The sequence below is a fragment of the Armigeres subalbatus genome, chromosome 2 (genome assembly GCF_024139115.2).
Source record: "Armigeres subalbatus isolate Guangzhou_Male chromosome 2, GZ_Asu_2, whole genome shotgun sequence".
Classification (NCBI taxonomy): Eukaryota; Metazoa; Arthropoda; class Insecta; order Diptera; family Culicidae; genus Armigeres; species Armigeres subalbatus.
Window position 1 is genome coordinate 243,716,928 of NC_085140.1, and position 12,366 is coordinate 243,729,293.

Genomic DNA, 12,366 nt, shown 5'->3' on the forward strand with positions numbered 1-12,366 from the left:
ATTTCAGCGTCCTTCTCTTCAGGAGTTATCAAGCGATCGTAAAAGCCATTATTATAAAGCCATTATTATTATTATTAGGCTTTACCGGCCGCGCCTCGGTTTCCACGCACCTTTGGAATCGGCCCCAGTCGACTCGATGATAGTTTCGGACAACTGATGCCGATTAACCGAGGAGCCCACTTCCACCATCACCGGGTAGTGATCTGAGCTGAGCTTCTGGTAGACGACTGGCTGCGAGATGTGGTCGTTCATGGTGGTGATGAACAAGTCGAATGGACGCCGGACCGACTCAGCTGAGTGGGGGAATTCGGGCTCAGGATCGTTGCTCAAAGTGGTGCCGTTTAAATTGCCGCGACTATTGTCCCAGGCTTGATGTTTGGCATTCAGGTCGCCGGCAATGATGTACTGACCTTGTCTTGGGTTAGCTTGACGATGTAAGGCGATTGATGAACCATCGCCGGCTTTAGCTTGACTTGGACAGTACGCCACGACGTACGTGATTGTGCCGAGGGAAGTGGTCACTTTGACACGATACGAAAGTTCGGGATGTTGACGCTCACCTCCGGTTTTAGGTGCGTCTCGGTGATGAACGCTACGCCGATCTCCTCCAGCTCGAGGAAATCAGCCAGTTCGATGTTTTTGCTCTTGAGCTAGCAAGCGTTCCAGTTGACCAAGCCCAACCTAGCAGCCATTTTCAATTATGAACATGCCAAGATTGAAGGCCGGGTCGAAACGAGTTTTACATCCACGCAGCCGAGTGGCGAGCTGCGTGAATATCGGCATCAGTTGCTCCGGGGTTTAGAGCGGAGCAGTTTCTTCTGGTGAACATTGTCGTTCTTTGGCTGCTGACAGAATTCAGGGGGAGGGAGCGGGGGCTATTCGTTGGTGCCGATGGTGCTGGAGCTCGAACCAACGCAGCTGCCGCTGCCAGTCGTTTGTGCGGTTGTAGCGGTGGGAGAATTGGAATCGCACGACGGGGAGCCGGGATGGCTGGAAAGTTCTCCTCGTTTAAAGCAGGAACACGGTTCTTGGTTGAAGCCAGTCCTGGTTGAAGCCCTTTTCGGATTTCCATAAACGCTGCCCGCTTTGGACAGTCCTTGGTTGTGGCCCGCTGTTTGTCGCAGCAGTTAGCGCACTTGGGATCAGCCACCTCCATCTTGTCGCACTCTTCGGTCGGATGGGGTTCGCCACACTTGTTGCAGCGCGGCTTCATGCGGCAGTTCCTGGTGCCGTGCCCGAAGTTCAAGCAGTTGGTGCACTGGTCGATATCGCTCCCAGCCAACGACGGTGTAATTTATAACGCCGACCAGCTTCAAGTCCTTCCACGTGGTGAAGCCGTGCTCCAGATGGACCAGGTAAAGCTGGTCGCGATATCTCCTCGTCTTGTCGTGACGAGCGATCTTGTGCACGGCCACTGCCTTCAGGCCGCAGCTCTCAAGTTCTGCAATGAGATCTTCTTCCTTCATGTCGTGGAGTTTGGTCATAACCCCCCCTCCAGAGACAACATTTTTAGAAGAAATTTTTTTCGAAACCTATCAAAATTAAAAAATGTTCAAATTGAATCCACCGTTAGAAAGATAAACGATTGAGCATGTGTAGAGTGAGACGTCTGTTTCTCTGTGGTCATTGTGTTTATTCGGTGCATTGGAACATATGAGTTTCGCGAAACATGGGAAGAAGGATCGCATTTTTTGCACCATCGCTGAAGTCGGAGTTTATCGCACTGTAAGTTCTCCGGATAAAGTGGATAGTGGAGAAATCTGTTGTTGCGTGAGTGAGTGAGAAATCCGAACCCTGTTTCTCAGACATTTTTATTTAAACGGTTGTGTAACAAACAGAGACTCTTCTCCTCAATTTCTCTCAAGCCCAAACGATTTTTCTCATGTCAAAACACGTTATTAGGTACTAAACTGAATACGGTGGCAAAGTTTCGTCCTAATCCAAGGTATTAGACGAACCCCACCAGTGCGTAAATAAAGCCAAAATAGCAACCTCTATCATGACGCGAACTCGCACCGGTCGTTGGTAAACGGGTTTGGGAAATGTAAACGCAACCTTCGGTGAATAGCGAGTTGGCAAAATTGGCGACCCGCTCCAACCGTTGCCAAACCATCACACGGAAATAAAGAGTAACGCATAAATAAAAAATGTGCCACCTTCTGAAAAATTGTTCGGTTATTAATCATCAAAACCATTGTGATGGAGGTCAGTTTAGTTTGGATTTCAACTGATTGGCGGCGCTAGTGCATATGAAATAACTTGATAGGTTAGATATCACGAAATCTGGATTTTTTAGAATATTGGCGTCTTCTACAAAGTTGTTCGGGAGGTCAAAACCATCATGACGAAAACAAGTTTAATTTGAAATACAACCGCTTGGCGGCGGAAATCTTAAGAATATTTCCGTCTTCTACAAAGTTGTTCGGATGATTAAAACCATCATGACGAAAGAAAATTTAGTTAATAATACAACCGCTTGGCGGCGCTAGTGTATTGGAAATAACCTGATAGGTCAGGTATCTCAAAATATGTAATTTTTAGAATATTGCCGCCTTCTACAAAGTTGTTCGGGTGGTCAAAACCATTATGACCAAAGCAGGTTTAGATTAAGATATAACCGCTTGGTGGCGCTAGTGTATAAGAAATAACCTGCTAGGTTAGATATTTTCTTAAATATTGCAATTTTTAGAATATTGCTGTATTCCACAAAGTTGCTCGGGTGGTGAAAACCGTCATGATAGAAGCAAGTTTAGTTTTAAACACAATCGCTTAGCGGCGCTAGTGTATAAGAAATAAACTGATAGGGTAAATATTTCAAAATCTGGAATTTTCAGAATATTGTCGTATTCTACAAAGTAACTTGCCATAATACGAGTTCGTACAATTCCATTTAATTCCACCACTTGGTTGTACTTTTGACAGATACTTATTTCGACTTCTACAGTAAGGCCATCTTCAGTGTCTCGTACTTGACTCGATTCGACTCAACTCGAGCGCCAACGAGTATTGCGGTTTCAAACTAAACTTCTGGTTTTGACTACCCTTTTAAATCTTACATAATAACCAACCTAACAAGCTAACAGATAATTCGGATAACTTTGTAGAAGATGCCCAAGTAACCACCAAGCATTAATTATTGCATGTAATCAATCACAGATCAGCATATTAAATGCTTATTGCATTAGAGCAGTTTCAACGATGTACAGATGCATTTATTCATCAACTGTCAAGCAACGATACACTAGTTCAGCAAATAGAGGTAAAAACTATAGAGGAAGATTGTCGCTGTCGTCACTGGCGAAACATCTTTTGCTGGCGAAGATAGGGCACTATATGTCAACGAAGGAAAAATCAGTACGTTTTGACAGATAGGTACCCAACATGTTTGGAAACGATAACAAAGGGAACCGCAGCGACAATCGTCCTCAATAGTTTATTACCTCTATTGTTCCGCATCACAAATGCAGCGATGCATTACTTATGTTTACTTATGTTTCAACATGTCAAAGTAATGAAGCATTATTTCGGTCGCAAAAGGTCCTTTTTCCACTTTAAGTCAACTTTAATGGCTGTATTATATGCAAACATATATAGCTCTATGGTTACTTGGGTGGCCACTTTCTAACTCTAACGGATTAAGAAATATTTAACCTAACAGGTTATTTCTCATACACTAGCGCCGCTATGCGTATGAAGTCCAAACTAAACTAGTCTCCATCATAAATGATATGGCTACCCGAACAACTTTGTAGAAGACAAAATCTTTCTAAGTCTTATAGATCTCGAGATATAGATCTCCACCTCACTAAATTATTGCATATAAGCTAGCGCCACCTAGCAGATATGTGTCTAGCTAATCTGATAATCACAAAATGCATTACGCACATATTTATATTACAAAAGTTGGAGCGCGTTTTGAAAGATTTGAAAATAAATAATATGTTTTTCCTGATTTTATTTATTTCCGTGTTTGCCTCAATAGCAACCGGATATTCACAACCGGTGCGAAGCATGATTGCACTCAGAATTTGTGACCAAAATACTATTTGTTAAACGCAAAGCACGGTAAAAAAAACTCTAACTTGTTTGTTTTTGTGAATCAAACGCGCGAGAAAGGCGCCAAAGCCGTTAGGTGGTTTAATCAGAGTTTTTTGCTCATAATTTTGATTCTATAGCACATGAGGAAACATGCATTAATTACGTAACGCCAAAATCGGCAATTTTCAACCCTCTCCCTTAATCACACTTTTTGTATGGCGCATCTGCAAATTGAGTCGTCACACTTCAAACAACCCCCCTCCTCAAGCGTTACGTAATTTATGGATGTTTCCTAATGGAGATATTTCCATTCCAATGCAAACCTATGCCTTTTAGACAAGTCGGTTGATATCACCCATAACATTTTTGTTGATAACAAACAACATTTTTTTTGCTGTGTGGAACTTAATCTAAGAATCAAAAAACACATAGGGTAAAACGACCTATTATGGAGGGGTTAAGCACCGTGTCAAAACAAAATTGATTTCAAAAATTCTTTAAAAATTACCTGTTGTTCTTTTTCCACATTGCAGTAGTCGAATAGGTTGCTCGTTAACTATAGTTTCGCAAATATTACGTCAATTGTTCAAAACTTGTGGTGTTTTGTTTTTATCACAATAAAAACAAACTACCGCAATAATTGGATGCAGTTGCCTATCGTTGCGGCATTTTTTCAAGGTCAGTCCTATTGTTGCGGTATTGCATGCAATTCTTATGGAAATAGATACCACAACAATAGGACCTTAGCACTGCCGCAATAATAGGCTCAAAAGATGTTGATTTTTCATAATTTTGAACGGAATTTTGTCAAACAAAAGCTGTTCTAGTCGTTAATTCGATAAGTTTTAACGTATCCACAATTGTTTTTAATGCTATTATATCCAGAATGGACTATTTTAACACTACCGCAACATTAGGACATACCACAACGATAGGACGTTTTACCCTAAATAAATATTAAAAATCACATTTTTTTTTTAATCTAGACCACAAATTAAAAAAGCGCGGGACAGCCAAATTTTATTTTTTCCAATTCCTCTTCTGCATTCATAGCTATATACATAGACAAAGAATTCTAAAGACAAAAATTGGTCGTTACGTTCTTTTCAAATGTTGGTCTAGAAATTTAGACCAGAATTTGAAAAGGGTGTAACAGCAAAAATTTATTTTTTGGTGCTTTTGTCTACGTATATAGATTTGTATGTAAACGAGAAATCAGAAAGAACTAATATTGGCTATTACGCACTTTTCATATGTTGGTCTAGAAATATCTTTTTCTCAAACCAGAAACAAAATTAAATTAACAACAAGCTTCTTCTTCTTCTTCTATGGCTCTACATTCCAACTGGAACTTGGCCTAGCTTTTCAACTTAGTATTCTATTAGCATTTCCTCAGTTATTAATTTAAAGCTTTTCTATGCCCGCCATTGCATGAGTATGTATCTTGTGTGGCAAGTACAATGGATACACTATGCCCAGGGAATCGAGAATGTTTCCAACCCGAAAACACCCTAGACCGGACCGAGAATCGAACTCGCCATCTCCGGATTGGCCATCCTACGCCTTTGCTCACAAGGCTACTGGAGACCCCAAGCAACAACAAGCTACTTCCGTTTAATAAGACGCCGTCACTGATGATATTTCAATCACAAAAAGGGTAGCCGTCAACCGACCACCTTTGGGTGCCGACAACTTAATTTAGCACCCATTTTGAAAAAAAAATGTTAATGCGTAATTCGGTGACATTCAATATTGTATCACAAATTTGGATTCATTCACTTTATAAATACTCAATAAACTTAACTTTTTGATCAATTTACACTACTGTAAAACACTTTATCAAATCATCGAAAAAAAAAATTTGGGTGGATTTTCACTTGTCTAAAAAATATTAAGTTCGTAAAACAAAACAGATGCAACTGTTTGGTTTGGTATTGGGCACAAAAACATCGTACTGATATTACGCAAACATGATACTTGTCAGAAGGTTCGAAGCTGTCTTCTGTCATAAGTTATGTCGGGGTGCCGACAACCGAATGATATCGAATCGAACTGTTGTCTGACTAGTAACGATGAATTCTTATCTCTTTTTCAATTCACATTTAATCCCATTTCGTTAATCAATATTCATTATTGGTAACTAAGGGTATGCGATAACACACTTTTTCCTAACGAAACGAAACGAAATATTAAATGTCTATGTTGAATCGAAACGGAACGAAACGAAATATAGATTTACTTTCGAGACTTCGAAACGATACGAAATCAAGGTCCATTTAATTCGAAAATTCACGGAACGAAATGAAATTTTAATTTTTTTTTTCCGCTGAATTTTATTGAATTGGTTTTATATTATATAATTTCATTTTTTCGAAGTTAAATAACGGTTTTGTGACCAATAGAGTTTTAATAACAGAAGAAACAGACTCGTCGCTTTTCCGTTTATATATCAATAGCAGACCCGTAGAAGCTCCTCTTGCCCAAAATGGATTAGTTAGCACAAACTTTTATTTTGCATTCACTATATAAGTTTTAATTTTTGCTCTACGATTAGAAAGACAGAGCAAACGTCAAAACTTCTAGAGCGGCAAGGGGTCTCGAACCATTATATAAACATTTTTTGTCTCTAAAAAGCTCCACATGCCGATTTTGGTTTCATTTGCTTGATTCGTTCTCGAGTTATTCAGAAATTGTTGTTTTTTTGTATGGGAGATCAGTAAGTCTAGTCTGCATATACACAGCCTTGGAAGAATCATGACAGATGTTAGAATCGACTATTTTTATTGTTTTTCTTGTCAGTATGAACACAAATATTGACAAGAAAAATAACAAAAATAGTGGATTCTAACATTTTTCATGATTCTTCCAAGGCTGTGTATAAGCAGACTATGATGCACATCATGAATGTGTAGTTCAAAGATAAAATCGGCCAGGTCTACTGTGCAGTGTTGTCGCAGAAGTTCTGTGAAAATCAATTCATAATTTGATTCCACATTCAAGCCATAGAACGGTGATATACCAACCGCTTCGTTTACAATATTGAGTAATGACTTAAGAATCGTAACTTTCTAAAATGCACAAAGATAACAATTTTAGATTGTATTTCAGAAATGTGATAGCAAAGTTTTTATGGCAGCATCAGCAGTTTGTACGTATGGAGATAGGTATAATAATTTTGAGAAGTAATTAAAAAATGTACCAAATGGCTATCATTTCACTCCAAATCCAAACTTTTTATACGAGACTCAGAAACCCATAGTCTGATATACAATCAGTTCGACTAACTGAGTTATTGTCTGTTTGCCCTTGTATATGTATTTCTGCATATGAGGCATGCAAAGATTGCTGCAAAATTTTCTTCAACCGATTTTCTGGCAACAAATTGCATTCGACAGGGGCCAAATCCTTGTTCACTGTTGAATTTGTATACGATCGGTCATTGCATTCAAAATTTATAAAAAAAGGTGATTTGAATTTATATGTGAAAAGCATTTTTTTCATATGGAAAAATTGACCTTTTATAAAGGAGTTGAGCAACATATCGTACTAATTCGATTTCAAATATCGGACAGCAATACTCAATCTACCTTCATATATTGTACGGCGCGTATTCCTGGGCTTATTTTTAGTTGCAACAAAAAATAAGCGCCAGTTAGTCGCCTAAGAAGAATATACCTAAAAAAAAGCAACTTTGATATTTTTGGAACCAGGTGGATTGTGGCAGTGAATGCTTTGATGGCACGTGCAATTTGTACTGCGGATAAATTTTGCACATCTATGAGACCTTTGGAAGATGATCAGGGAAGTGTACCGGTTGGATACTATCGGGGTTCGTCTTAAAGTACGCTTTCAGTTCAGCGCAAAAAACAGCTGCTATGGACAGTAGAGTGATTCAAATTTTGACTTTTTCGCTCCCCTGTGCTTAAACGATTGTTTTTGCTGTTTTAATAGTCCTCCCAAATTTTTAGCTGATTTGGATGTAATTTGATTGTGCACGTGCCATTTGAAGGTTATATGAAAGTTACTATGAGAATTGCCACTTATGTAAAGGATCGTTTCGTGAAGCATCCCGGAATCTATTTGAATATATTTAACGCATCGCTATCATAGAATGGATCCTTAGCTGAAAGTCAGTTGTTGTTGCGAAGCAATCTGACTTTTGTGAGCAAAATTATAAAGAAAACAAAAATGCTCATTATTGATATTGATGTTATTCTTTTACGTGTTAAATTGAATTTCCCACGATTCAGTATTTCCCTAATAACTTTTGTTGCCAGTATCAAATTGTTTAGCAACAACGACGATGTTTTCCCTTGTTAAATTTCCTATATTGCTAACGTATTCATACATTTTTAGAGCATAATGGGCAATGATGGGGAACGGTTTTTTGCAAAAGTTGCTGTTTTCATAGTAATTTTCATACAAGCTTCAAATTGCTTGTGCTCAGTCAAATTAGATCCAAATTACCTAAAAATTTAGGACGATTATTAAAGTAGCAAATGCCATCGTTTAAGCATAGGGGAGCAAAAAAGTCAAAATTTGAATCACTCTAATGGACAGTATGAGCTGAAAGCAATCATGAGTAAAGAACTTTCAGCAATTTTATTGATCTTTTCCGTCGTTCTGGATTTTTTTTTGGCATATTCCATGCGAATATCTAGAAATGCCCACGACTCTGCAATGTTCCTTACATGTTGTGCAAAAAGTCAAAGAATATCATAAAATTAGCCGATGATTAGCCGATTATTGATTGTTGTGTGGAATATCTTCAATCCTCTGAACTTTTAATTCTTACTTCTAGATAAGATTCAAATTGTTGTTTGAAAGTAAAATGTTTCATTTTTGGCCTAAGCGGAGGTAAAAAACGGTCTTTAAAAAGAAAGAGGCGCTCAAAAAAGACATCATATCTGATTACATTTATACTCCAAGTCTGACGTCTCAAATATTAGGTCGGATCACTTTTGTTACAAATCGGATATCCCGAAAATTGATTTAAATATACATTTTGTTTTCTGTTAAACATTTGTAACAAAACACTGAAGACGTTTTATAGAAGAAAACTAAATACCTATTTGTCAACTCATAATGGGCTGCGTTAATAGAAAAATTTGTATAACATAAAATTTCGAAAACAGTTTAGCGGCGCAGCCGAAATTTTTGTAAATATAAAGTATGGTATAAGCTTAAATTTGTTTCGAAATTTCGCGAAATTCCGTTAAATTTCGCTAAAAGCTAGTTTTTTCTTGCGAAATTTTTGGAATTTTACGAAACGAAACGAAATCAAAAAATCAGATTTCGTCATGCTCAAATTCCGCAAAATTCCGCGGAATTTCGTTTCGAACCACTTGAAACGATTTTTTTCGAAATACCGCATATGCTTATTGGTAACTGTATCCAAGTAGTTGCCGGGTGCCATTATTGTACCAGGAAGTCGAGAACACTTTTTTTTCTAAAAGAATCTTCGACTAGACAAGAATCGAGCCGAAAATGCCAACATGGATTGTCAGTTTTTCAGTAGATGAATTTGAAACCCGCGCGAATTAAAACAAGAGTAAAAAAACCGCGTATGATTAATGGTTGCGAAATTTTTCAACACCAACAACCTTGCCATTCAGTTATCGCTCGATCTGCACTACACTGACGGCACTGTGGCGGGTCATTCCGCGATAAGTGCTACCGTTCTCAGAGATCTTGTTTCAGACGTATTCCTTTCAAATGCTAAAAAAAAGAACCTTTTTCTTCAGTTGTATCGTGCACAAGGACCTGCCGTTCATCGGTTAGGCACCGAGGCAGTTTTCAACACCTTTCGACGCACATTAATTATTTTCATCAGCCGTGCCTTAGATTTATCTAATCATACTAACGATCGCCATGCCTGGTCTTTTCTTTCACAGAACGGCTAATGAGTCATGTGGAGAAGCAGCGGTACGATGGATGGTACAACAATTTGGCTCACCCGGACTGGGGAGCTGTTGGTAAGTCAAACACTGTATATTCAAAAGAAGATAAGGGATAGCGGCTAAAATAAGAATTACGCTGGTAAAATACGATCATTAAATTCAACCTGGTCATATCCTTCGCTTAATGACTAAGCTGGTTAACTCTGGGTCAGAAGATACTTGCGCCAAGTGATATGTCGTGAGTTTTGACATATTATTTACACCCTGCATCAGCATTTCCAAGATCCCAATCACAAATTGAATGTCAGGTAGTCGGTTGAGTGAGAAATTGCACAACGCGGCTTTACAGTTTCTCATAATCCCCCCTGGGGAGTTTCTGCTTCAGAAAAAATCTGTCACTTTTTATTATCGTTGTGACTTTTCGCGTACTCAATCAAGTGTACTTGCGATAACTGTGGTTGATGAGCTTCTTGTTTGTGCGGGCCTGCTTACGTCATATAAATGTTGCTTGTAGGTTTTCAAAATCATATGTTACAAGAGTTAACTTGAAAGTAATGTAGACAATTCACACGTCTATGGCGAAATTTTATTTTATAAAAATCAGTATCTCTGAGACACCCACCACGTGAAAGTATATACTCTTTCATATCGTGGGTAAACTAAAATGTTCTATCGGAGGATCTAGAACAATTTTTATTTTTACACTATTTTTGGTGCAAACTCCGTAGAAATCTCAAATGATAGCCAAAAATGTATGGAAAAATGGCCACCGATAGTACATTTTAAAAATGCACCTCCGAGAAAGAGGAGAGCCTCTACTTTTGTGTAGGGGGTGTTTTAAAGTTTTTTTTTGAAAATAAGCCTCTTCGGACAAACACACCGTGAATTAGAACTCATTTGCTAAGAATAGTATTGTTGATCAATAAAATATTAAAATAATCCCGTTTTCTGGTTTCGTCATATTTATGGTCCATCTATCTTCAATACTACGCAGACTAAAGTATCTTAATTCTTTTTTAAGACAATTTTACTAACATTAAAATCAAACATATCACACACATGTTCAACAGAGCAGATTCCAAAGTTCCTTGATGGGTTTTTACAGGTTTCGCGGCTTCCCAGGATCTTGGTTTCCTCGGGAAGGTGGTCACTTTTTTATGTGATCAGAAACATGTTAAACTTCATGATTTCGCGAAACATGCTCAATAGAGTCTATTTGGTGGTGTATTTCGCCAATAAGAAGATGTTGATAATCGCGATATCGGCGCTGTTTAGTGATCGAAAACTGTGTAGTATTATAGTTCTACCTAACTATACCTATACCTATGATGGTCGTGTGCTATCCGGAGCAATACCGAATGTAATGTCTTGTTCCAGGTCACTCGTTCTTGTGTCACCAGTTTCCGGTCTTCTGCATATCGGCCGCACCCGCATTTTCCTCAATTGCACGCAGCTGATGAGTGTGGGGTCTAACCCGGAGCCGACGTTCTTTTTTTATTTATTTATTTATTTATTGTCGTCAATCATGTTTGTAGGCCGTTTGATACAGGTGTTCACCGTTACTAAATTACTAAGCACAACTTTTATTTATTTATTTATTTATTTATTTATTTATTTATTTTATTGTTACCTCCATCTGACTTATAGTCTTAATGAAGTTTACTAACAGCTATTCACACATGTCTACAAAATAGTCACAGAAACTTACAAAACAGTCAATTACTATTAAAAAATCTACATATATATTCTACAGCATCTGTTGTTTTCCACGCGACTTCACATTCGCAGCCTTAACTGGTTAGCAAATATAGAAGCTCCCTCATCAAACTCGAAAAACCTAAATGCATCGTTGAAACGCGAAGCCATAAACCTTATTGGATCATGCTGACCATAACGGCTATTACGAGGAGCGAGATACAGGAAATTTCTGCGTCGTAGAGGTCGTTCTGGAACATAAATATACAATTCAGCTAGAATAGCAGGGGCATCGATCCCGCCGGTCAGTATTTTTGCAACGAAGACTGCTTGTATCGTGGTCCTCCTTTTCTCCAATGTTTCGATTCCGAGCAGCATGCAGCGATGTTCGTATGGCGGTAGAATGGGTGCATCACGCCACGGCAGATTTCTCAGAGCTATGCGAACGAATTTTCGTTGAACCGCCTCGATTCGTTCGATCCAGCTCCTAGCATGAGGACACCAGACCACCACTGCTGATTCCAAAATTGATCGTACCAATGCGCAGTACAAAGCTTTCAGGCAGAGGGATCAGTGAATTCATCGGCCATCTTTAGAATAAATCCAAGCTGTTTGTTAGCTTTAGAGATAACGTTTTCGTAATGAGGTCGAAACGTTAGTTCACTATCGAGCAACACGCCAAGGTCTCTAACTTGATCGAGTCGTTCCAACGGTTGTCCAGATAAAGTGTACA

At 38.6% G+C, this 12,366-nt stretch overlaps 1 protein-coding gene across 6 annotated transcripts in view; it reads left to right on the forward strand.

Moving 5' to 3' along the window:
• LOC134212016 (dual oxidase) overlaps window positions 1-12,366 on the forward strand; it is a 189,287-nt gene that overhangs the window by 134,156 nt on the left and 42,765 nt on the right. For all 6 annotated transcript variants that reach the window (XM_062689496.1, XM_062689493.1, XM_062689498.1 and 3 more), the window contains exon 3: window positions 9,933-10,013. In XM_062689496.1, the coding sequence (XP_062545480.1) occupies window positions 9,933-10,013 (81 nt within the window). The remainder of the gene's footprint in view (window positions 1-9,932; window positions 10,014-12,366) is intronic.